We start from the raw sequence: 26,041 nt of genomic DNA on the forward strand, positions 1-26,041 counted from the left end.
TTATTATTGCTATTATTGTGTAAATTGTACTATTTAATGTTGTATTGCATTTTAAAGTTAAACAATATTTCAATAATGTAATAAATATTAAATTATTAATAAAGAAAGTAATTTTTCTGTGTAATATTGTCAAAACAGTTTCTTTCAAGAATTTTTTTTTTATTTCATATGAAAATATATATTATATTTTAAAAATACAGTATATATTTACCATTATAGCACAATACTTTTGAAATTATATTTTTATAATTTTGGAGAAACACATCACTCAACATTTGGTTCGAATCCTTTATAGTTATATTTCTTATTATTTTTGTTGACAATGGAGTGTTTAATGTTGTATTTTACATACATTTTTACTGCATTATTTTAGTGTTGGTGTTTTGTTTTTGTACCTTGTCTATGTTAGTACTGACCACAGTTACAGGAAAAGCAACTTATGATAAACTTTAAGACCCTCCATTAATCTACCAGCATACTAAATATATTTTACTGTACATATTACAGTGTATAATTGTGCTTTTTACTCTTTCCACGCTTCGTCTCGTTGAACAGAAAGCTTGCCTTGCCTTCTGTCGACCCAGTCTCTAGAATGTTGGATGCTCCCCTTCAGGATACAGACTGTGTATTTTGTCAAGCAGAACCGCGTGGCCCTCTTCTCTGATTGAAATCACAGCCTCGGGGCTCTAACACTTTGGGAGCGTTCAGCAGCCACAGTGGGAATACATGCAGGAATAGAACTGAGGAAACAGCCACCTTCGGTTCACCGTAAATCTTCACTCGGTAAATGGCAGTTTGTTGTTGCTGTATCAATTTAGCATTCGGGGTTTTTTTTATATACAAACATAATTTCATAATTTAAGTAGTTGGCCCAAAGCCACTTTTAAAAGCAGATTCCTGGCATAAGTCAACTGTGCTTATATAGATAATTGTTTACTGGCTGGATTGTGGCGTCATGCATGGGAGGATGTGTTTTTAAACTCTCAGTCTTAATCAGTCACGCATGTTAATCAGCCACAGACACGCGCTGATTGACAGGACTTCATTAACACTGAGGATTTTAAACGGCGGGTAAGCATTTGCCAGGATGAAATTTTCAATTCTGCACGGAGCACTTGCCAGACACAGTTACTGTTCCTTTAAGAGATCTTTTGCTCTTTTCCTCCTCCCTCTCTATGTCCCTCTCAACCTCTCAGATTGGGTCTTCAGTACATTCTGGAGTGTGGCAGTCACCACTTAAGAGTAAATATGCGAAAGGTCTCCGGTTATGACCAGGCGTCAAGGGTGAACCGCGGTGCCAGATGCAGAACTTCACCTGACAGTGGACGTTTATGAGAGTTTCTAAGAGCAGAAAGGTAAATGCATCACTAGACGATTCCTCAAAATCAATTCAACGTTAATTTGTTCTGGTTCCATAAACTTTTTACATTTTCTATTTTATTAAATTATTGTGTTTGTGTGTAATTGCGTGTTAAAATACACTTGACTTTTATATTATTATTTGATTTATTCAATTAAATTTTTATTATATACACATTTTATTTTCAATGCATATAATTGTATATCTAAATACAAATGCCTTTATTATTATTTCTTTTTATTTCTTATATGAGTCAAAATCTGCTAATGGGTAATTTAATGTAACAAATTAAATTCCAAAATGTATCATCTTTTATTGGAAAATTAAACAACATTTGTTTTTAACAAATAATACAATTTTGATTATTGCCTTAATCTTTTAAACAACTGAGAGGATAGTGATCAAACTACAATTGGATTTTTCAATTGGATTTCGGATTTTGGATTTCACTCACTTCCCTGATCATTCAATCTTATACTCGTGTGTGTTATGCATTACATACGTTACCGTCTCTGAAAGACAGCGGCTGGGTCCGAAATCACATACTCTCTTGAGTAGGTTATTTTGAATTTTAAAAGTATGTTCTATATGTGTGTAGTATGACTGTAATATGGACATACTACATTCACCATGTTGTCATTATCATGTGACCTACCAGCGACAGTTACGTCGATTCACTGTCATTCACAAATAATCTCCCGTTGCCTCATGGGATATTAAAGTGTCCATTGTATGCACACTACAGAATCTTGCCAGAAGAAGAAGGTCATCCGGGTACTTTATTCTACTCTTTTATGAGTTCTGTGAATTCAAACATACATCTTTTGTCACATACTGTTTTTCACCTACTATATAGTAGAGAAGTATGATATTTCGGATGCAGCCCGAATGTTGATGTCACTCAGGTCGCCATTTTCTTCCTCTTTTTAGAAAGCAATGACACACTCAAAACATCCGGTAGTGTGAGTTTTCCAGAAAGTGTGTGTACTTGCTGGACTTCTGCATGTCTTGTGCATGTTATTTTTTGACAGACTTCGATGTCGTGATATTCAAATTATGTGATTTTTTTAAAAATTATGAATCCTACGGTAATAATTATTAATTTATTAGCCAGCAAGTATTCAGCCCATTCCCATGAGCGTGTTTATGTCGATGGTTTTAGTTTCCAATATTCCAACAGCCAGCCTAAGTTTTTGACGGACGTGATAACGTGCATAAGGGTTGAACTATGTTTGATTTTTGGGTAATTCTAAAATGTACTGGAGCTTTTTGTGTAGTTCATTACTCGTTTTATGAAATAAAGTTGATTTTGTAAAGCTTAAATTACATGCAACTCAGTGACTGACATGTTTGGCTTGTCTAAAGTGTTACATTCAGCTATCGCAAATTCGTTGACTTTTGAAAATCAAGTCCAGAAAACGAGTGGTTTTGATGCACAGTTGTTTCTATTGTCTCTGATAACAAAAATATTTTCCTGCAGATCCTGTTGCAAATAATAGTGGAAAATCACTTTTTTAAACTGTCGTTCCATTATTACCACTTAGCAGATTTGGTCTCATATATTATGTTTGTCATATATAATGTGTTTTTATTTTAGAATTATTATTTGCAATTTTATTTTATCTTTTCAAATTATTATTTGATTGTGTAATTTTGAATACATTTGTTTATACTGTACATGGTATCGCCCATAAACTACAAGCTGAAAACTGTGATGCAATGTTTTAAAGTTTGAATAAAAATTACATCATGCCCAAAATGAGCTAGATGAATTAAAAATGTGGTTTTGCCTCTGAATTCATCATGTTTTCCCCTTGTTTGGTTACAGATCCCCTCTAACGGAGACTGAAACATGCTTCAAAGGTAGTGACTGAGAAATTGCTGATACTCAGCACTTTCAGCTTTGATGAATTTGCTCGATTTACAGAACAGATTTTTTTCTTTTCTTCTTGTCAACTGCCTTGTCATTCAGTTCAGAGCTTTGGGAATAACAGAACATTAGCATTTAATATCATTTGGTTTCCTTTATGTTGGAATAGAATAGTGCTAGGAGTCAGTTCTGGGAAATATTATCAAGTGGTACTACATTTTGCAGCCCCAAGAACATATAAATAACCTATAAATATGTTTATGCCGGGCAGAGACCTTCATGATAACACACAATCTGCATGTACCGCATCTATCCAACCCTCTAAACTGAATCCCACAAACTTGACTGGATCTCCTAACAAACCAATGCAAGAAGGATTCAGGAAGGTCTGCTCCACTGGAGAACCAATCCCATGTCCAATCCCGGGACTGGCGTCTGAGGTGCTGGAAATGCGTGTGAAGGAAGGAAGCAAGATCAGGAACCTTTTGGGTTTTGCCATGTCTCGGTTTCAAGGCGACGGGGACGCGGCTCCAACGTCGCAGGTTCTGTTCAGTGGGACGGGACGGGCTGTGACCAAAACCATCACCTGCGCGGAGATTATGAAACGGAAATTGCGGGGCTTACACCAGGTGTCAAAGCTCCAGTACAGGACAGTGACTGAGGTGTGGGAGAGCCAGGAGAGCGGCCCGGTTCAGATGACCATACACAGAACGCTTCCTTCCATTTGTATTCTTCTGTCCAAAGAACCGCTGGACCAGCAGGAGCCGGGATATCAGCCTCCAGTCGAGACTCTCTCGGAGGAAAGCAAATGGGCGGATGAGCCGCACGGGAATAGAAAGCCAGAAAAAAGACCACCGAGTCCCTGTTCTCATGATCTTCCCAGTCTTAAAAGAGCTGCTCTGGAACAGGACAGCTTTGGAACCAGTTCAAAAATGTTAATATAAAAGTATATTTTGTGTATAACTTGCTATATGCTTATAACTGCACAACTTGGCCATAGGATGCAATAAATATGAATGTGTAATTTGAATGATAAAATGCATGAAGTGATTTTGTTAGTATTACCATGTGTTACTGTGTTTAAATTACATCCAAAATATAAAACCATATCATTTATTGTCGGCTAGTTCTCTTTCTCATTCACTTTCATCTTGGCTGCTCGATGTTATTCATATTTGTATTCATCTGGTAACACTTTGGAATACTGTTCCATCATTAATTAATAACTATAACAAATGATTAACGCAATATTAACACCTTAAAACAAGAAACTCTGATTTATTAATTAGTAAGTAAGTAATAGTGCTCAGTTGAATATGGTATTCTATAGCTAATCACTATACGTCCCAGAACTATAGGTTCATAATTAATGTGAATAATGCATAAAGTATCATTCATTTGAAAGTGAGGGTGATAACCCACAAGTAATGACTTGAGAATTATCAAATCCTTCAGAAGGAATTACTGATTATTTGGAACAATATTCTAAAGTGAAAAGCATGATAACTCACTAGTAATGACTGAAGACAGTGTAAGGTTACTTTGTTTTCCCATTTATAAACTGACAGCTCTCCTGTACACATGTTGAGAGAAATCATAGGTAAGTGCTGAGGCGCTGTGTGTGAACATGATGGTTATTGTAGTTCTAAATATGAGCATGCATTTACTCATCTCACTTGAACAAATACATTCAGTATTCCTCAAAATGAATAAAAACAGTGAAATTCAAACTCAGAATATTAGCCTACATAAACCTGCAATAAATATGTTAATACAAATAAACTAATCTCACTTTATTATGTGTTTGCTGCTGACCTTCTATGATCCAATTCAACCATACTAATAAGCAAAAGTGACTTAATATTTGCCACAAAAAAAATAAAATAATAATTTTTGTTTTAAACAAACAAGCAAGCCCAGCACAGGTGAGAAACCATAACGTAACAGATTACTTTTTTAGGGAGCAACGCAATGTTTTAATGTATTACTTTTGAAAGTATACTTCCCCAACACTGGGAATCACAAATTGTATCCATAAAGTGAAGATCATGGATATTGATGACTCACGGGTTTCCAAATCCGTCAAGGAATTACTATCCAAAATCTTCACTTTAGAATACTGATCTAAATAATTAGTCATTCTTTCTGAAAGATTTGGTAATACTTGAGTCATTAATTACTAGTGGGTTACCATGATCTTCAGTTTAGAATGAATTATGCATTATTCACATTAATTATGAACCTGTACACAGTTCTTAGTAATTAGCTTAACTGGCGCATTCAACTAAGCGCTATTACTTACTAATTTGTTAATCAGAGTTCTTAAGGTATATAGTTCACCCAAAAGTGGAAATTCTGTCATAATTTACTAACCCTCAAGTTGTTCCAAACATGTATGAATTTCTGAGAACACTTTATTTTGATGCTCCCCCAACAGCAAGTACATGTCAACTCATGTCAACTCATACATGTCCCTAATCCCTTACTAACACTAACCCCACCTCTTATCTACTAATACTCTGAGAGTTAGTTGACATGTAGGTGCAGCGTTACTAACAGAATGTTTAAAGGGGACCATCACAGTAAAGTGTAACCGAATTTCTTTCTTCTGCTGAACACAAAAGAAGATATTTTGAAGAATGTCTGTAATCAAACAGTTGATGGACCCCATTGACTTCAATAGTATTTTTTTTCTCCATATGGAAAGTCATGGGGTCCATCAACTGTTTGTTTCACATTCTTCAAAATATCATCTTTCGAAATTCATACAGCTTTGGAACAACTTGAGGGTGAAATGATTACTTCATGGGTGAACTATCCCTTTTGCTAGTAGAATATTGTGTGAAGTTATTATTCATTATAATGACAGAACAGTGAGCATCATTTTATTTCATTTTAGTAGGCTGCATCAAGTTAAAATAAATGTAAATGAGAGATGTTTCATTTAATGTTTATTTAGTTTGAACTATACCTGGGTTTTACATTATGAAATGTAATACTGCCCCCTGCTGTTGAGAACAACTCTTTTGGAAACACAAACGCTTGTTGCTGTATTGTAGCTGTATATAGGGTGACCACCCGTCCCGCTTTGCGTTGTACCGCACAGCATTTTCACCCCTTGTCCCGCACGTCGCATATTGAGAAAATGTCCCGCATTTCCATCAGTCTGTTGGTTTTTAATGATCATATTAAGAAAACGTGCATGCGATCTTTTGCCTTTTTAAGAAAGCATTTTATTTATTGTTTTTGTGGCGTAGTTTTTCACCTATATTTAACAGCGCTTCGTCAGAAGTGCAAATACAACAGCCGTTTTTAAAATCCTATCCAATGGTTGAAATGAAAGGAGTAAACACGGTCACTGGTAGGTTGTGGCGGCTGTCAATCAAAATGTGGAGCGGTGATTCGTTCCATGTGTTCCCTGTCAGAAAACAAATGGATAATTCGGTCAATTAAAATGTGAATTTAACAGAGTTAGAACTTATTGCCTGCTGTGGTTGTTCTAATTCACATCCTTTCTAAAAATATAAAAGTTTTTGGTTTAATAGATTCTTAATATATAAGACTGTCAATTTAACTAATTTTATGTTGTTTTTTATTTTATTTGATCTTTATTTATTTTGTTGGATTTTAGTTGGACTTGGTCAGAACTGTTTCAAAAATAGTTATCTGCATGATGCCTGCTGCCTTTGGGCTCAGTGATGTTGAACTTAAATGACATGTAAAATAAAGACATGTTATGTTACATTGTAATGTAATGGTGTTTTCTGGAAGGGACTAAAGAACAAATTATTTTAATCAGCTGAAAGGCAGAATACAAATGTTTTTATTAAGTTAGATTATATTATATAATCTTTACATTATATAACAGTTTCAGGTTATTTTTTAGTGTTGGTAACATGTCCCACATTGTCCCACACAAACTTAGTAATCGTCCCACATTTGGTTTGTCTGATGGTGGTCACCCTAGCTGTATATGAAATTCCCATTTAGGGGTTAATATATATATATATGTTTTACCTTTAACTTATTAAAAGACTGAGATTTTTTTTCAATTTTCACCAAACACTCATTTTTTAGTAGGCTAGGACTATAACATTATAATCACGCTGCGATTGTAAAATCTATAAATGTAATGAAACTTAACTATGTTGTTAAAAAATATCTTTAACAATAATGCCATAATATAGCATAAAAAAGTTTTCTAATGACGGCATATAATATTTAAATTATAAATATGTAATGAAAAATTGCTTCTATGTGCAATAAATGCAGAATATTGCAGCTGCTGCACGTTTTTGTTTAATTTATATGTTTTTTGTGTTATCCATTATTAAATATCAATTAAAATATTAATAAACATGAAATAACAAAATAATATAAATATATTGAATCAAACATTGCTTTCATACTGCACAAGACATGAGTTTAAATGTATTGCTGTGTTCATACTAGATACAGCTCATAGAGAGGCGTGGTGATTGTACACAGTATAGAAATTTATCTTTTGTCCTTCATGCTTTTTTATAATCCTCTTTAGCAAACCCCCTGTCTACCATGAACAGAGTCCATACGCTGCTTTATTGCCAAATAAGTGCGCATGCGCAGTGACGGGACAGTCGCGTGTTAGCAGGTCGGCTATCTGAACTAGCCTGAGCAGCGCGAGCGAGCTCGTGAATCTTCTTCAAGTTCGAGCAGCGCTTGAGCCCGGTGAGCCGCACAATGTTCAGAGCCGCCCTTCGAGTCTCAGTCTCCGGTGCTCGGAGTTTAACAAGGGCACGGCCACAATATACAGGTAATTGCAGATTTTGCCGTATTACTTATAAAGTCTTTCATAGAAAAAACTACAATAAGAGGAAGAGTTTATTAAAACACCTTGAACGTAGCTTAGCATTTGAGCTAACAGAAGCCGCACCGGTGCCTTGCTTTGAAAGGTTATACCTTTTAGAGGTTATTATCACGCGCTCATTTATCGCTTTTATTAAAGCATTTCCATTTCATAATCGTGTTTTTCCCTGTCATTTATTTAGTCCTGTAGATGTTTTCTCAGTGTCCTTGTAATGACCCACTGGAGTGAGGCTTCGGCCCAGCGCGCGGAGGAAACGCCACACACTCAAACTGAAAGCTTCCCAGATTGACACATTATTCTGAGCTTTCGTTGAAACGGGAAGTCTAACAGCTAAATACTTGAAGTTTGAAAGGTCACTCTCCATTTTAAACATAGCAATCAGGCAGTGTGGTTTCTACTCTTGCTTTGTAGCAGTTTAATCACATAGTCAATGGCTACGTGCAAGACTTGCATCCTAAGATGAAGAATAACGTTTCGCAAAATGTCACCTTGCGTCAGTGCAAAACGCACTTTCCATTAGCTACAATACACTGACCTCTATGCGAACCCACACCTCAGATCATAGTAGATGCAAATATAGTACCATCCGAATACAGACCACATCATGATACAACATCTAGTTTGCATCTCATTTTTAGCATATCAGTTGGATTTATTGCCTAACCTTCTTTAGCAAACAGTTAGGACTTAGCTCAAATCATACACAAGGTAACATAGGTCAAACTAGAACTGGACCAGTTCCAGCTGGAACAAGGCCTGTATGCAAAATCTCTCTGCACTATTAAGAATCGTTCGCAATCATTGATACATAGACTAAGTTATTAGAGCATTATTATGAAAATTATGGCCCTTTTACATCTACACAATTGGCCATGACAGCAATGTTCTTATTGTCTGGATGTCATTCTCTAACTAACTTATTTAGTGTATCAAGTCTCTTCTGATCTGATCGGCTTTGGTCTTTTACTTTCACAGCTTCGGTAGCTGCTCGTTCTTATTCCCATGGCAAACAGGAGACCGATGAAGAGTTTGATGCCCGCTGGGTCACTTACTTCAGCAAGCCAGACATCGATGCTTGGGAGCTGAGGAAAGGTGGGTGACTGGGGCGCTTTGACCTCATTGAATCAGCAGCTTTTTTAATGGCCTTACGTTCAATCTAAAATCCTCTTTTATTTGAATGCTGCTCTTTATGATTGCCGTATATTCGAAAGTCAATTCCGTAGCAAGTTATGTCCCTGAAATGTTTTTGATGCTTGCTCCCATATATACATTATTGTGAAATATTATTACAATTTAAAATAATGGTTTTCTGTTTGAATATACTTTAAAACAATTTATTCCTGTGATGCAAAGCAGAATTTTCAGCATCATTACTCCAGACTTCAGTGTCACATGATCCTTCAGAAGTAATTATAATATGCTGTATATATAATCAATGTTGGAAACAGTTGTGCTGCTTTATATTTTTTATAACCTGTGATACTTTTTTTCAGGATTCTTTGATAAATAAAAAGAACAGCATTTATTTAAAATATAAGTCTTTTGTTACAATATGCACTACCATTCAACCATTAGTTATATTATTATTTTATTAATACTTTTATTCAGCAAGGATGTGTTAAATTAATAAAAAGTGATAAAGATTTCTATTTTGAATAAGTGCTGTATCACCCTGTAACTATAATGCACCATTATACAAGTAGGTTTCCATAATTAAACATTAAATAAAAATTACAGCCTGTATTTTTGTTTGCTTTTTAATGTTTACTAACCTTTAAAGCTGGTTTAGTTTGATCTGTTGGTATAAAAAAAGTATGACTGTCTATTTATCTTTAACCTATAAAATCTTTGGAACAAGGAAGTGCAAGTTGTTAGGAAGACAATGTCAACAGAATGACACCCGTCTGGTGTCTGTGGAGTAAATGTCTGCCCTCTTTTTCTTTTTTTTCAGGAATGAACACTTTGATCGGTTACGACTTGGTACCTGAGCCAAAGATCCTGGAGGCAGCCCTGAAAGCCTGTCGGAGGCTCGACGATTTAGCCAGTGCCATCCGCATTCTCGAGGCAGTCAAGGTCATTCAATCTCTGAACAACTGCACCACAGTGACATAATTCGCTTCATCTCTTGAAGCTGTTTAATGTGATTTTTCTGAAATTGAATACAAAAAATAATATTTACAAATTGGAGTAAAATTGTAATTTTATTCATTATTTTTTCTTGCGCACAGAACAAAGCTGGCCCACACAAAGAGATCTACCCCTATGTTATCCAAGAGCTGCTGCCTACCCTCAGCGAGCTTGGTATCCCTACACCCGAGGAACTTGGCATTGACAAAGCATAGATGTCTGCGATTGTGGTGAGTATTAGCATGCAGGATGTATTGTTCCTCTAAGAAAGTGCAAGGTGTTTCCTTATTTGTTTGAACATGTCCATTGTATCTTTCCTTTTCACCTACAGTCTCCCAGAGGACTGCTGCTCTTGTCTGGACCGAGTAGACCACTGTACTTGAAGTCTTTGCCATGGTGTCTGTGTTGTATTTAATTGGCCTTTATTATGTTCTTTTGCTTGTAAAATATTGATGGACCTAATAAAGGGAGATTTATCTTTACTCAATCTTGTTGTGTTTTTATCTGATGCCTCAGACTTTGCTCCAGACTGGCTGTATTAAATGTTAACTTAAAGGGTCAGTTTGCCCAAAAATGAAAATTGTCATTTATTTACCCTCAAGTTGTTCCAAACGTGTATGCATTTATTTCTTATGCTGAACACAAAAGACATTTTAAAGAATGTCAGTAACCAAACATTTGTGGTATTTACTTCCATAGTATGAAGGGGAAAAAAACTATGAAAGTCAATGGGGCCATCAACTGTTTGGTTATAAACATTCTTCAAAATATCATATTTGATGTTCCACATAACAGAAACTCATAGTTTGGAACAACATGAGGGTAAGTAAATGACAGAATTGTCATTGTTGGGTGAACTATCCCTTTAAATGTAGTTTTGTTTGTTTCTTTAAATCGTTATAATCAATCACAAAAGTGAATCTATCCACAAGTCTGTGTTAAATGTAACTGAATTTTGAAATTTAATGAAAGCAACTTATTTCCGGTGAATGTGCAAGACTTCCGATTCATTAGCCACTATATGTAAACAACTAGAAGAATAACAAAGCGCAGTAAACGGTAAAACAATTTGCGCTACAACCCAGTGTTTATGAATATCATATGATACATTTAAAATAATATTATAAAAAAGTACCAGTTTCCAACAACAATCACCATAACGAACAATTCGTACCTAAAATAACCATACTGTCTATGAAAATAACAGGAAGCGGCCGATACCGGAAGCCTCGCACATTCGAGGTAAACATGAACGCGCACGCCCTTACGTTAAATATAAGGTGGATAGTAAACAGTTTTTGTTTATCTGTTTGACACCACCACCATAGACTTAGTATATAGTAAACGTTATAGCAGTTTTGTATCAGTAGAGGGCGCAGGAGGTATGCTTTTTAACTTGAATCATATATCAAAAAGTCAAAATTACAATCAAAGGTTGTGGTGTAACCTATACTTAAAAAGCCTTTTTCGTAAAAACGTACTTTTTACTTTTTGGTCTTCAATAAATAGTACGCACATGCGTGTGGGTAAGGTGTGGGTCAGAATTTCGAGTCTAAAATGAAAAATGACAGCCTAATATTAAATCCATGAAATAGCAACGTAAGTGTATGTTAAGTCCTATCGGTTTTTGTGCTATAAATATTTTACTCAGCTGCTTGCATGGGGGAAACGTAAGAACGTAGTAACTTGTTGCACGAGCCAGTGGGGCGGGATTTAAATGTGCGTGAATGTGCGGGGGGATTGGCTCCGGCTGGAGGAGGAAAAGTCGAGGGGACTGTGGGAGTCCCTGAGCGCGCAGTTCGGGAGGTGAGGTCAGGCGTTTCCCCTTTGGCTGGCCCCAGTGTCGAGTGTTTTTTTCCCTCCCTCTGCGAACACCGATAGGTTTATTACCGTTTTATCAAAGGGGATATTAAACGTCCGGGTGGATGCACACGTACTCGGTGCGCTGAGCAAAACACGCACAGTGGTTTATCTAGGAAAAGAGTGATGGTGGACAATTCCAGTAGCAGCAAAGCGCAAGTGGTGAGTTCCGTCCTGTTGGCACAGAGCCCTGTTGAATGTATTGATAAGCTACTGTAATATTTCATCAGCCGATCTCGAGCGAATAAAATATTGTATTATGTATACATTTAAGATTTTCTAACATAGTCGCAATGAATCAACATGTATTTAAATTACCTTCGTGTGAGTGATCAAGCTATTAAATGTAGCGAAAATCCACATTGTACACGTCATGATATCAGGATTTTATTTGATGATACTACTCGTGCTGTTTATTTGTTTTTAAAGTTTCAGTTCGCGCGCTGCCGAATTCGAATTCGTCAAAAACATTTCCGTTTGTTTCCATTAGAACGCGATACTTTGTTGCGTCGTGTGTTCCTTCTCTCTTTTAATAGCTTAATTGTTTTTGGAAGAGCGCCATACTTTTTGGCTGCCATGATTCGACCGTGCTCTGAATATCTTCTGTAACTGCGCGCACTTATCAAACTATGCTTTAATTCGTTATAAAGTAAAAGCATAACTCGACTGGATTTGGCTAAATATTAATTATTTAACAAAGTGTAAAGCGAGACGCCGTTTTGGCCGGACATCCGGTCGTTCCACAATCCAGACCGGTCGCCTGTATTGGGGGGGGGTCAAAGGTAGGTTGGCCTACTGGGCAATGGGCGAGCTGCGGAATGCGACTTTAATCCTTTTGTGACATGAAAACTGTTAACACTAATTAAAATTCTTGTAAACATTAATTCGACATATCGAAGGCTGAGCGGGCCACGTTCGTTGTGAAGATTTGCTTGCACGTATCCATTTTAAATTAAATGAATTTGAATTCCTTATTATTGTCGTTTGTGCTTATGTTGACGCATTTTTGGGAATCGAATTATTATTTAACTCTTAATGCGTATTAATTTATCCTTAATTCGAACTCGTATGCGTTTCTATTAAGCAAATACTGTTAATTCGAATTAAAAGAATTGGAGTTGCAAAAAAAAAAAAGTAGAATGTGATTGTTTACAAATTAGTTGTTACGTGACTGAACGTTTGAAAGTGAGTTATTCAGTTGTTTATTATTATTATCGTATATTTGAGTTACATTTGTATTATGAATTACAGTAGGCCTAACGGTCAAAAGTTTGGAAACAACAATTTTTTATGTTTTTGAAAGAAGCATCATATGCTCATTAAGCCTGCATTTATTGGATTAAAAATAAAATAAATAAAAAATAATATTTTAAATAATGGTTTTCTATTTGAATATACTTTCAAATATAATTTATTTCTGGGATGCAAAGCTGAATTATCATCAGCCATTACTCCAGTCTTCAGTGTCACCTGATTCTTCAGAAATCATTATAATATACTGATTTATTATCAATGTTGGAAACCGTTGTGCTGCTTAATTTTTCTTTACAATCTGTGATACCTTTTTCAGGATTCTATGATGAATAAAAAATGACAGCATTTATTTAAAATAGAAATCTTTTGTATAGTTTTTTCAATATATATATATAAGAATTTGTGTACGGAATGAATTGATTTACTAATTTTCTTCTGTCTACAATCCAGCCCAGCTTGTCTCAAGACAGCAGTCTGGCTAGTGCATTTTCCCAGGCGGCTTTCGGAAGTGCGGCTGGTGTCAAACTGGAGGCAGTTATGGAGCAGCTCCAGAGACAACAACAAGCTAAACTGGAGATGGAGCGCAAGGAGAGACAATTCAGGGAAGCCCACATTCTGTACGCCCAACAGCTGGCTGCACAGCAAGCCATCATGGCCTCCGCTAGGGCCCAGGGCACCCCATTAACCCCTGATTTTTACAGCAAAAACTCCAGAGACAGAGCGCTGAAAGGTGGCCAGGGGCCTCCAGCTGCCAGGGGGCCCATGAAAACCAGCTCTGACCTAGTACACGAGGAGGACGCCGCTGATGAGATGGACAGAGGAAGAGGCTCCGAGGGGGACGAAGATGACGATGATGAGATGATGATGGATGGAGAGGATGGCAGCGAAGAAGAGGAAAGCGAAGGCTTGGAGTTCCTCAGGAGGCAAAGCCTTGCTCTTCAGCAAGCGGCTGTTGGAGCCCCTCCGTATCCGTACGCCGTCTACGCCGCCTCGCCCTCCGCTGCTAAAAAACGTGCCCTGTCACCAACCACTAAGGTGAAAGATGAACCCGAAGACTCCCTCAACGACCAGCAATCGTTCAACACGCCAAACGGACTGGGCGATTGGAGCCTTGATGACTCATTCAAACAGGTTTGCCTTTATATTGCTATCTCTTGTTATCGTGTTCTCTCCCACTCTATCACTATTGACCTACAAAAGTAGCAATACAGCATATTATTATTTTCATTCTGCACTGCATGATTTATGGAGTGTCAGATCATAAGATGAACTGTTAAGAGTCTTTACATGTTCAGAAACTGTGAAACCACTAAAATCAACTGAAATGTTTTCGGCTCTGAATAGATTTAATCAAGTTTTCTTGTGCACATCAGGAATTTATGTTTTAAAAGTGTACAAAAGAATTTGGTTGTTACTTAGAGGTAAGGGTTTAGTGAAAGATTATTGCGTCATACAACTTCATATAACATTGAGTATAATTTAGGGGGGAGATCACAAAATCTGTCAAGAAAAATACATTTAGTTTGTTATAAAAAGGTCTAGTTTTTAAGTTTTGTAGATTTTTTTTTTTGGACATAATGTTATTAAATCAAGTTGTAAACGATTGGTTGTACTTTGGTATACTACCCTTAATTTATGCAAATTTTAATCAAATATAAGTAAAAAATAAATGACAAAGTAGCAATAATGGGAATCATCGTTGGAAATATTAAAAGAAAATATCAAATGCATTATGGCAATGAGAATTAAGAGATTAAATTCCAATTCCAGTTTTCTTGAACGCAAAAGGAACATGCGTTCTCCCAAAAGTGTACAAATCAAATTGTCCCTCTTTTTTTCTCTTCTTGTTGCATTCTCCTTCTTTCTGAAGCCATTGTCTTCCTCTTCCCTTATCGTCAATAGTGTCCTGCTGTGAGCCAAGCTGTACCCTCAGACATGGTCCTTCGCCTCTGTCAGTTCATTTCTCCGTTTGTTCAGCCCGAGTCTTTAGGGAATTCTGTCCTGACATAAGGCTTTTGTCCCTGGATATCCCTGAAGTGTGGCGTTCTGGCAGGCGGCCCAACAGGAGACCGCTTTCATTCTCTCACTTCTTGCCGTCTCACTTTCCTCTGTCATTCCCCCTACCGCTGGTGTTTCTTGAGAACAAGCTCTTGGCAGTAATGCTGTCTTGGCCTGTGACCAGAGAGGCGCGCTGTCAAGTTGCAATACAAGAGGGAGAATGTCAGAGGCGCATGCTGTTGGAGAGCCATCCTGACAGTTAACACGTGTAGATTTAGCAGAATTTAGATCTTCTGAACTGGACAATTGCCTGTGGGACACTTAAAGTGCATTTAAAGAGATTATTCATTAGAAATAATTCAGTCATTTATCACCCTCATGTTGTTCCAAACCTATGATGAACACATAAGAGGGTATTTTGAAAAATGCATTTTTGCCCATACAATGAAAGTCAATGGGGTCCAAAGTTGGACATTGGACATTTTTCCTTTTGTGTTCCACAGAATAACAGGTTTCATACAGGTTTGGAACTACATGAGACGACTTTGGCATTTTCGTGATCGTGTGACGTCATTTTCGTAAACGCAATTTCATGCTTTTAAAGCACTCGCGTCAATCATGATAGGATGAAGCCGTCTTTCAGAAGACTGTCTCGGTGGGTTTAATATGGAGTGAGACATTTCCCTGTAGTGCTGTCATCCATTTTAGTGGCCTCAGGTCTGAGCTCTTTGTTTGCTCAGCTGCGCTTGAGTGATCGATCAATCAGGGAAAAATGGATTGCTCTAATTTCAGACGCTCACTCTTATGGCTTCTTGAGCCCTTGATATTTGCATGCTTTCAATCAAAGCCCATTTACCCTTCTTTATTATACTACGTTGAATAACACACACACACACACACACATATATATATCTCAAAATCCCCAAAGCAACATTTAGTAGTAGTACATCCATTTTAATTCTGTAAGTGTTGCTATCTTTGATGTTATGCCCGTGTGTTTTTACGCTAAACATCCAACATGGTGTTATTGACAGTTACTGACATCAAGCACGTTCAAATCGGTTTAATTTGCAGGACATCAGTAACAACAAGCCACAAGTTAGTAAGACTATGGTGATGGTTGGGAAGGTTGTGTGTTGACAGGCAGGTCTGGGATGTTTTCATCACACCCATGTCATTATATATGTATTTATAGAGGGTAGTGGTCTGAGGGCTTGTATACTGCTTTTCAAATATAGGCTTGTCCACGTGTATAGGAAACAATAGGAGATTCAGTGCTCTGAAAAGGCTGATGGTTGAACTTATACCTCATTACTAAGAGGGAAGGGTTTAGTGAATGAGCTTTATAGAGTCACTTCATTTTTAGTGCATTTTTAAGGGTGGGGTTTTCCACAAAGAATTATGTCAAGAAAATGTCCAGGTCACTCCAAAATCAAGAGTTAGCATCTAGGAATGTTTTTTTAAATATATATATATATATATATATATATATATATATATATATATATATATATATATATATTTATATATAAAGGCTCTTTTAACAACATTAAGATTTTCTGCATTGTGTTACATCATTTCTAAAAAAAAAAAAAAAAAAAAAAAAACAGTTCTCCCTAAATCCTCATTACTGTAATGCATAAAGAAATTGAAGAAATGTATCTTCATTACCTTAATGTAAAGAATTGAATATTTTTAGAATTTGATATTAAATTCAAATATTTATAAATGATGGTAATATTTGTTATATCACCCTTAATTTAGGCTGATTAAACTTTTTTTTTTTTACTGCATTGTGGTAATGAGAATTAGCGATAAAAATAATGTTAAAAGTAAAATGTCAAATGCATTACGGTAATGAGAATTAGGGGGTGAAATGTGAAATTATCTTAAAAAATAATTGTTGATCCTACATATATCCATTGTCTCTTTAAATTGAATGTACTTTTAAGTATATATTCTAAAAATCAAGTATAAAATCCATACGTTTTTGATATGACCCAGACATTAGTATTTTGGTCAAATTTTAATGCACAAAAAAAAAGCAAAACACTTATTTAATAAGACCTGTTTTAGAGCTTGAGGGGTTTAATCACACCCCCACCCTCTTTTTTTGGTCCCACCCGTCTTTATTTCTGTCCTTTAGTATTTAATGATGCTCTCTGTGGTAACAGTATCAGATTGCATGGTGGGGGGGGATGTGAAGAGAGACTGGTTTGATGGCACTGACTACACAAAAGAGAACAGATGCCACAAATGGCATTTTTAAATGAGGGTGGGGGGTTGTCTTTTTTTTAAGCTTTTCACACTTAAATGGATAAGCCTTAGTCGATCAGTAAACACCTTTAATAAAAGCGCAGTAGTCGGGTGTAAAGTTGGCGGTACCGTTTACTCATAATCTTAGCAAACGGGGGAGTTAATTGGCAGTTTGTAGATAAAGGAAGTTCACGCCAGCTTTGTTTAATGTCTCCAAGGGGAAGGACTTTGCAGGTTTTTCAGGGAAGCTCGTGGATGTTACTATCGTAATTTCTACTTCCTGTGCTTTGTTGTTGCTGATTTGTTTTTCAGGTTTACTAGCGTTGAATTCAATAAATCATCTCCAAGTCAGTGAGGGGGTCAAATGGCTGCCATTAAAACTTTTCATTGAACACATGGCTGAGGCTAGTCCAGATAGCTCGGCGCCCTTTAAACCTGGCGTTTTTAGCGGTAGCTGACACAATGCCCCTTTTAGGGAGCTCGGCATGGTAATCTTGGGTGATTAATGGAGTTTTAATCAGGCTCAGTTGACGTCGGAGCGCGCATGTGCCTTGAGTTACGGCCTCCCATTTGGTGAGTATGATGACCATATCAAAGGCATCGGGTCAATAGAAACACCCCCGCTACTTTGATTCTGCGTTTGTCAGGAGAAATATATGGCAGCAATTAGCAAAATCTTTTAACCAAGTACCTGTTTATTATTTTAGGGGCTGAAATATTCACTCCAAGTCTTACTTTGATGCTTCCAACAATTGCATTTTCGCTACCCAACATGGACTGGGATACATTGTCTTCCTTGGGGTTACTATGGTAAAAGTGATGTGTATGGATAAACAAAAAGACAGCAGTGCTTTAGATTGCACACTCTTGACGTTCTCCCTTCCCCCAAAAGCGTGTTTCTAAACGAACAACAGGAAATGTGTCCTTGGGTTCGGGGGACAATCTTGTTTGTCGAACTGTTGCATTATTTAACTGTCAGCGTCACCTTGACAACATGTCACCCCCATGCTAGCGATACAACCCAGCCGGTTGCAATCAATTCTTATTATATTGCTGTCGCAGTGGAATGATTTTCCATATAAATTATCAATGACCTGATGGCCTCACACTTGTACGTTCCCTCTCAAAGTTAGCACGTACATCTGGTGTACATTATTAGCACGGCGTAGCTTATTTCTCTAACGCGTTACGGGCATTAATGCGCTCGCGAGGTCTGCCAATCTTTCTCTGGTAGCTTTGACGGCGCTCGTGGTCCATCTTGATGGAGAAGTTTCAGTTGGACGGCCCTCCTGGGTCCTATGATGATGTGATCGCTGGCGTCAGCTCGAAGTGCAGCCCATCTGTGTGATAGATCAGCGGCGATTCAATTAGCCCTCAAGAATATCAGCCCGATTCCGTGATAAAACGTGGTTTATTTGAGTTGTCAGATAGATGTTTTATAGCTGTGTTTTGGTGCCATTTCACCCTTCCCGTTCCAGTGTGAAGTATCTGTTAGGGTGGTAACTCTAACCTTTGAATAGGAGGCATTTGATAGTAAAAATCTTTAAAGGCCAGAGGCAAGAATGTGAGTGTAGTGAGGGTCTGGTGTCTGCATCTAGTTTGTCCAGCCCCACCCAGAGGAAACATTCCAAGTGGAATTAGAGTTTCTTTTCTTCAAATGGTGAGAATTCCCATTAGGGGCCTGTGTATAAAGGGAGAATAGAGGGAGTGTCTTTGTCGCAGCCGTCCTATGATTTGTGACCTTTTCTAGTCCATTTCACCAAGTGTAACAGAAGCAAGTAATGGAGGGGGGAATGGTAATCAACCAGAAAGGTATATGGTGAAGGGAGGGTGTGTTTTCTTATTTGTCCGTCCATTTCCTTTCCCTCTTAACACGTATAGAATGTTTGTCCCCAACCCCCCTCAAAACGTGTCCCAACTCGCCAGAGGTTTTCGCCGCTTTCGTTCTACCAAAAGCAGCTTAGGGCTTTATCATCACACAGTATCTATTTATCAGTGTCACTAGAATGTGGAATTTCAAGCACACCTAGGAAGTGCTAAAGAAATGCATACCTTCGTAAAAAGTTTTGTCGGACTGGCATACAGTAGATGTTTTTGCTTAAAATTGTTAGCCAGCGGAGTTAAAAGTAAGGTTTTTGTGTCATTGACGAAAACTGTTAATATGGGTTAAAGTACATTTCGGTTTATATCACGATATAGTTATTTTCTTTTCTTTTTTAAAGACAAAAGGGCAATTTTCTATTTATTTCTTCTACTTATTATTATTATCTTGCGTAATTTACCATTATTTATTGTTGAAATACCGGCTTTTGTTTTGATTTAGTTTACATTTCTTAATGTTATATATTTGTACTAAAACCAAAGGATCTATAGTTTTGGGATCAAGTTGTTAGTCCCATTTGACTAAATGAATGAATGGGTTTTGCAGATGTAGACATGATGCAAAGTATTATAAACAATAAATGCAAATATCATCATGGTCTGAATCCTGAAAAGCCCCGAATCTCATTCTTGAGGGATTATTGATGTTTTTAAATTATTCACCTTGGTTTCACAGACAAGGCTTAAGCCTAGTCCCAGACTAAAATGTACGTCGAAACAGTTTTAACTAAAAAAAACATCCCCTGACATATCTTAAAATATGTGCACACCAGTAATTATTTTTCTAAGACACATTTATAAAAGCTACTTAGATCTCCTAATTGAACTATGACCTAATCCTGGCTTAATCCAAGCCTTGTCTGTGAAACCAGGCCTTAAAGTTAGTAGAAGAGCCACTGAGGACAGGTAAGCTTCTGGGATATGATGTCCTCCTTCAGTTCCTTCCTTTTACAAATTTCCAAAGGGCATAATACTGGGATTGAACCATGGTGGGCAGAAATGTTCACACCTGTGTCCATTTGTGTGAAAAACAATCTCTTTTCTCATGTAGCACCCAGTCAGGACAAAGATAATGGATGTGAACTCTGCCTCAGGCCTTTGCAGGATGTTCAAGGATTTGGACAAGCAGTTACAGGCCCTGGCTTTGGCCCTTTTGTCTCTCTTTTCGGCTCTTGTCAACTATGTGCCATTTGTATTGTTCAAAGGACCATATCAGCAATGAGTCCCAATAAAGCTGCTTTGTTTTTGTTTTTTACCCCTCCTCCTTTTATAGTAAACTTTACACGTTGGTTTCCAATGCCCTTGCATACTTTACAATGCACATTTTACAGACTTTTGCCCATAATTTTTCCCACGGCATCTTACTGTGGGATACTGGACAGCCGCACACCTTAAAACATCACTTAGCGTAGTGCTGCATACAGCAACAAATTGATCTTAATGGATCCGTTACAAATTCCCAGGGATAGATGTGCCCAATCTACTCCCTCCCCCGACCTCCCCCGCCTCTATTGCTCCTGGCACAGCAAGGAGCCGAATAAGTGATCCTGTGACTTTTGGCAGTGGAGAACCAGTTATTTGATTTGGATTAAAAGATCCAGGCCATCCCCCATGGTGCTGCTCTTTGCTGTTGCCCATGGAGCAGCTGCAGCGGTGATGATAATCTAATGGCCGTGTGGCACTTGGACATAAGTTCAGTCAGAGAAAGTTTCCCTGATCTATGTCTTTGTCTTTTTTTATGATCCTAATAAGCTAAAGTTAATTTATTTCTCTTTATATTTTTGTTTTTATTTTTTATTTTAGGAAAGTAATCAGCTATTTATTTATTTATTTAACTTTGGTTAATTAAAAAAATATGTTTGTTTTATTTTTTGTTTTGAGTCGCCAAATTTTTTTATATAGCACTTGTTACAATACACATTGTTTCAAAGCACCTTTACAGAAAATCATGATGTTAATGTTTATAATATCTTCATGTTGTAGTCGCATTTAGCAGATTAGAGCTGGGTGATAATATAGTTTACATTTTTTTAAACTGTACAGTCAATCAAGCAGTTGATACAAAATAATTACATTTTGTGACAAAATAATAATAAAAAAAGGCTATATTTGGTTCATTTACCTTTATTTTTTATATTACATTTATGCATTTAGCAGATGCTTACATTGCATTTCAAGCTACGCATTTACATTCTTATCAGTTCTTACTTTCCCTGGGAATCGAACCCATAACCTTGGCGTTGCAAGCGCAAGCACTCTACTGTTTGAGCTACAGGAAAACCTGCAGCTCAAAAAATATTAGAATTTTTTTTTTATTCTTTCAGAATTTTTTCAGTTTTTAATTTTTTTAAATAAAACTGCCTACCGGTACTTAAATGCCCTTTGTTAATATATTTTGTGTGTTATTTTGATAAATATGCTTTTTTTTCTTATTTTTTGTTTTGGTTCAGTTTATTTTATTATTATTTTTTTTGGGAACTTGAGTGACGCATCAAAACCAAATTATAATCAACTAACATGTCTACACTGGAATTTCATATACAGTATAGCCGTCATAAAGCCCAACCCTATTGTAAAAGAATGGTTTAAGATAGAAAATCAAACAACTTAAGTGCCTCAACTTGCTAAAGACAAAATTGTCCCTCACAGCATGATCTCTAATTTATCAAAATACAATTACCACCCATTCCTATCAGCATACTGGTATATTTGCATTAACACCCAGAGAGGTCTGCTTGATAGGGGAGGTTACTGTTTCATCTCAGTTGAACAATCCCGTCTAGGTGTTGATAGCACTTTGGGAAGCCCATTCTGCTATAGCATTACTGTCTGTTGACTTAATGTCTCTCACCACACTGGTTTTTCAATGGTAGATTGTATTCACATTAGAAGATCTTCGCTTGAGCCCTTCTGTTAGGATGTCGCTTATCTAGAAGACTCATGCTGTGGTTTCCACCCACATTGATGTTGTTGTTTTTCTACTAAAATCAAATGTTTTTCATGAGCTAGAGCCTAATGTTCCTAGTACTATTGAATTTTGTGTTCGTCCCTTCAGCCCAAGTAATTATTTGCCGCATTCAGATGTGACAAACACTGGACAACACCATGTGTTTGTTCCTTCTACCCAAGTAATTATTTGCCATGGTCAGCTATGTAGTGGTTTCTGTTCAATTAATATGGGGGAAGGGGCTTACATTTCCTTTGGGTGACCCAGATGGTCATCTGCTTCCTCTCTTCTCAGCTAATTTGGACACTAGCCAATCAGTTCTCCCTTAATATGATTAGTAAGGCCAAAGCTTGACCTGTAAGCCTGATAACAGCTTGCACGGTTCGTAAATGTCTTCGATGTAGGATAATGTTTTGCATTCGGATCTCGTGTCGACGCCATTTGGCTTGGCATGTGCACCGGACAAAATTAGTTGAAGCCTGAGATTTCTTGTACTCCTTTTATATTGGAATTCAATATACAAGTGCTTGTCGTTTTCAGATCCCCTCAAAGTAATACAGTAGATACTCTACTAATTTCTCTACTAATCTTTTATATATAAAATGCATTGGGGTCTGTGAAGTTTGAGATTTCTCGTAATCCTTTTATAATGTAATTCATTATACAAGTGGTTGTTTTCAGATTCCCTCAAGGTTATACAGTGGATGCTCATTCATTTGACACATCACAATAGCACACAGCATGAATGCCCACCGCTGTTGATTGACTTGATTCCCTACCGGGTTCCCGGCCGCTCTTGGGCCCAGCTGGTGTGTATTTGCTGTAAACGTGAAGAGGGCCAGTCTGTAGACCGCTCTCTCCCCCAGCTGTGATTCACTTAGCATATTAAAGAGTGGGGCGGTGGATGAGTCCTGTAAACTGCTTTATTGCCACTCTGCCTTTTCCTTTTAGACTTTGTGTAAATGAATACTGGAGCCACAGTGGATAACTTGTAATCAAGCACAGGGCATGTGCACAGAGGGACTATTAGATTTTATAACTGTTTTGTGGTCATGGCTCCTGGGTAACACCGGTGACGTGGCGCTAAAACTAATTGCCTTCAAGCATATGAGCTAAAAAGATTGCCTCAATGTTAATACTAGAGATGTATCAATTTATCTGTAACATATCGTTTATTGGCTGATATTACAGATTTAAAATTTAACGTTATTTATCTATATTAGTAGATGGATATCAGATTTTGTTGTATTATTAGTATTGGTTGATTTTGTATATTTTGCAAGCTTGTTTCTCCAGTCTTACAGATTTCCCAATCCCCACCCGATATCAGTCCATATTGGTGTATTCGGATGATTATCAGTTTTTTTAGTTGTATTAGTTTATATTAAATATTTAATTATTTATACTTCTTTCCTGTTTTTACATTTTTTTTTATTCTCTTTGAGTGTTAAGGCCATTCACACCAAGGACAATAACGATTCAGAATGGGGTTTTTTCCCCCCATCTGATGAATGATAAAAACATTGGTAGCCAATCAGAATCCAGCCTCCTTTAGAGAGCTCATGCATTTAAAGCGGCAGGCGACAACTGTACGGCACGTTTATAATAATCAGAACGATATCATCCGCTGTGGACGCTAATATAGTTCTCTTTAGATATTGTTCTTGGCTTGAACTGGCCTTTAGATGATGGCCAAGGTAATTATTTAAAAACTATTTAGTAATTGAATTACTGTGTAAAATGTAATCTTAAACTTAATCTCAAAATTAAAGGGGTGGTATAATGCCCTTTTCACAAGATGTAAACTAAATCTCTGATGTCCCAAGAGTATGTATTTGAAGTTTTAGCTCAAAATACCCCACAGATGTTTTTTATATAGCATGTTAAAGTTGTCACTTTTTGAGGGTGGGCAAAAACGCACAGTTTTTGTGCCTGTCCCTTTAAATGCTAATGAGCTGCTGCTCCCGGCACAGGGGGCGGAGCTTCAACAGCTTGTGTCCTTTTACCTCACACAGACATGCACTGGAAAGTCAGAAAGATGGAGAGACTCAAGAAGTAGAACATGTAACATTTCTGAATGGTTAGTTGATGAATTTATGTAGCTTATGTGTAGTTCTCTTCTAGTCATTGGTTAGCATATTCTGTCATGATAATCTATAAATCGTGTTCCAGGGGGCGGGCTTTATGTAAATTTTAGGGTTTGTGATGTCACTAACCCGGGAGGAATGTCATGTAGTCCATACCAGCCGTTTGTTGTAGTCCTTAAAAAGCAATTTCTTTAAAAGAAAATATCTCCCTTTACTTTGAACTTTTGAGCGTCGTAACTTTGCAGATGTTGTTTGTTCAAACAGCAACATTACACACTAACTAAAGTTAGAAAAGTGAAATCATAAGCAACCACCCCTTTAATATAATTTTTTCGCACTATACATTATAATGTTCTGATGCCTAAATTCACTTTTGCTTTTAAAAATAAATTATATTAGATCATCTTTTTAATTTTTTTATTATTTGACAAAATTGTATACAATTTTTATATTGGCCATTTATTGTTTTTTGGTCATTACAGGAAAATTTGTGAAAACCAGAATTTGTACTTTCCCTTGCTGTAGCTTCTGTCCACTGTCAGCCAGCCAGCCATCAGCTCCATACCCCTTCATGTTAGCTTGAGGAAGACCCTTGGAGTTCAAAGGTTAGCGCTAAAGAAGGCCTTCCTGACATGAAGAGAGGAGCCTGTTTGTGCATCTTGACTCCCGACACCCAATAACTCACTTTTTTGCTTGTCCTTTCAGACAGTGGCCCCCAATGTCATCCCCTCCCATCACTTTTTTTTTTGCTAATTGTTTCTCTTTTCTCGTAGAATGGAAATTCAAGTTGGAATGAGGAAGGCGATGGTGGGAGAAGCCGAGGAGAGGCCTCCAGAGACTTTGCCAAGGTAAACATTGCTTTTGTTAGCCACAGCTAGTCATTACACATTTTGTCAGTGACACACTAACACAATTTTGCTGGGTTATTTATCCTTACAGCAGCGTGTGAAATAACTACTTTTTATTGATTAGGGCTGTCAGTTTTTCCATCACAATTAATCACATTTTTGTAGTTAAGTTAACTCATTCAGTTCATTTAAAAGGAAAAAATGGGTTCTGAGATTTTTTTTTTCTGACACTCATGGAATATATACACTACGGTTCAAAAGCTTGGGGTCTGTACGATTTTTTAAAATGTATTTCATAGAAGTCTCACGATAATTTAAGTGCCATTTACAGTGCTATGCATAAGTTTAGACACCCATGCTAAAGTTGACTAAAAAGAGGAATAAAAAAATCATCTTTTGGAAATTGAACTTAATGCCTTAATTTAAAAAAATAGGAAAAATCCAACCTTTAAGGACACCAATTTTCTTTGTGAATGAATAATGTATCGTAAATAAATAAATGTTCTTCCTTAAAATACAGGGTGCATAAGTTTGGACACCCCTATGTTAAATTCCCATAGAGGCAGGCAGATTTTTATTTTTAAAGGCCAGTTACTTCATGGATCCAGGATACTCTGCATCCTGATAAAGTTCCCTTGGCCTCTGGAATTAAAATAGCCCCACATCATCACATACCCTTCACCATACCTGGAGATTGGCATGGAGTA

At 37.0% G+C, this 26,041-nt stretch overlaps 4 protein-coding genes across 10 annotated transcripts in view; all 4 read left to right on the forward strand.

Annotated features, from left to right (window-relative positions):
• Window positions 1–26,041, forward strand: part of etfbkmt (electron transfer flavoprotein subunit beta lysine methyltransferase) — a 325,550-nt gene that overhangs the window by 258,734 nt on the left and 40,775 nt on the right. The window lies entirely within an intron of this gene.
• rpp25a (ribonuclease P/MRP subunit p25, a) lies at window positions 1,038–5,005 on the forward strand. The gene is made up of 4 exons (XM_079603789.1): window positions 1,038–1,071; window positions 1,197–1,355; window positions 3,189–3,223; window positions 3,502–5,005. Exons 3-4 carry the CDS (start codon window positions 3,213–3,215, stop codon window positions 4,172–4,174), a joined length of 684 nt encoding a protein of 227 aa, XP_079459915.1. The 5' UTR covers window positions 1,038–1,071; window positions 1,197–1,355; window positions 3,189–3,212; the 3' UTR covers window positions 4,175–5,005.
• cox5aa (cytochrome c oxidase subunit 5Aa) lies at window positions 7,715–10,685 on the forward strand. The gene is made up of 5 exons (XM_079603600.1): window positions 7,715–8,022; window positions 9,052–9,168; window positions 10,028–10,149; window positions 10,305–10,433; window positions 10,535–10,685. The coding sequence occupies exons 1-4, from the start codon at window positions 7,950–7,952 to the stop codon at window positions 10,416–10,418; spliced, it is 426 nt and encodes a 141-aa protein (XP_079459726.1). The 5' UTR covers window positions 7,715–7,949; the 3' UTR covers window positions 10,419–10,433; window positions 10,535–10,685.
• The window catches only part of arid3b (AT-rich interactive domain 3B), a 33,414-nt gene continuing 19,000 nt past the window's right edge, over window positions 11,628–26,041 (forward strand). For 2 of the 7 annotated variants that reach the window (XR_013796628.1, XM_079604614.1), the window contains exons 1-3: window positions 11,628–12,225; window positions 13,768–14,448; window positions 25,260–25,334. Coding sequence is in view for 5 of the 7 variants with exons in the window: in XM_079604614.1 (XP_079460740.1) it covers window positions 12,190–12,225; window positions 13,768–14,448; window positions 25,260–25,334 (792 nt within the window). In the remaining 2 variants the exon portion in view is untranslated. Of the gene's footprint in view, window positions 12,388–12,772; window positions 12,846–13,193; window positions 13,249–13,767; window positions 14,449–25,259; window positions 25,335–26,041 lie in introns of those variants that run through there. The other 5 variants (XR_013796629.1, XM_079604617.1, XM_079604616.1 and 2 more) reach the window with 4 other exon arrangements.

This window comes from Phoxinus phoxinus (assembly GCF_949152265.1).
Source record: "Phoxinus phoxinus genome assembly, chromosome: 25".
In the NCBI taxonomy this organism is placed as follows: domain Eukaryota; kingdom Metazoa; phylum Chordata; class Actinopteri; order Cypriniformes; family Leuciscidae; genus Phoxinus; species Phoxinus phoxinus.

Excerpts from the sequence above, each read along its gene's own strand:
- cox5aa (XM_079603600.1), top strand. The coding sequence starts at position 7,950 with ATGTTCAGAGCCGCCCTTCGAGTCTCAGTCTCCGGTGCTCGGAGTTTA. Across the intron at positions 8,023-9,051 it reads GGCACGGCCACAATATACAG|CTTCGGTAGCTGCTCGTTCT; the intron begins GTAATTGCAGAT and ends TTACTTTCACAG. Across the intron at positions 9,169-10,027 it reads TGCTTGGGAGCTGAGGAAAG|GAATGAACACTTTGATCGGT; the intron begins GTGGGTGACTGG and ends CTTTTTTTTCAG.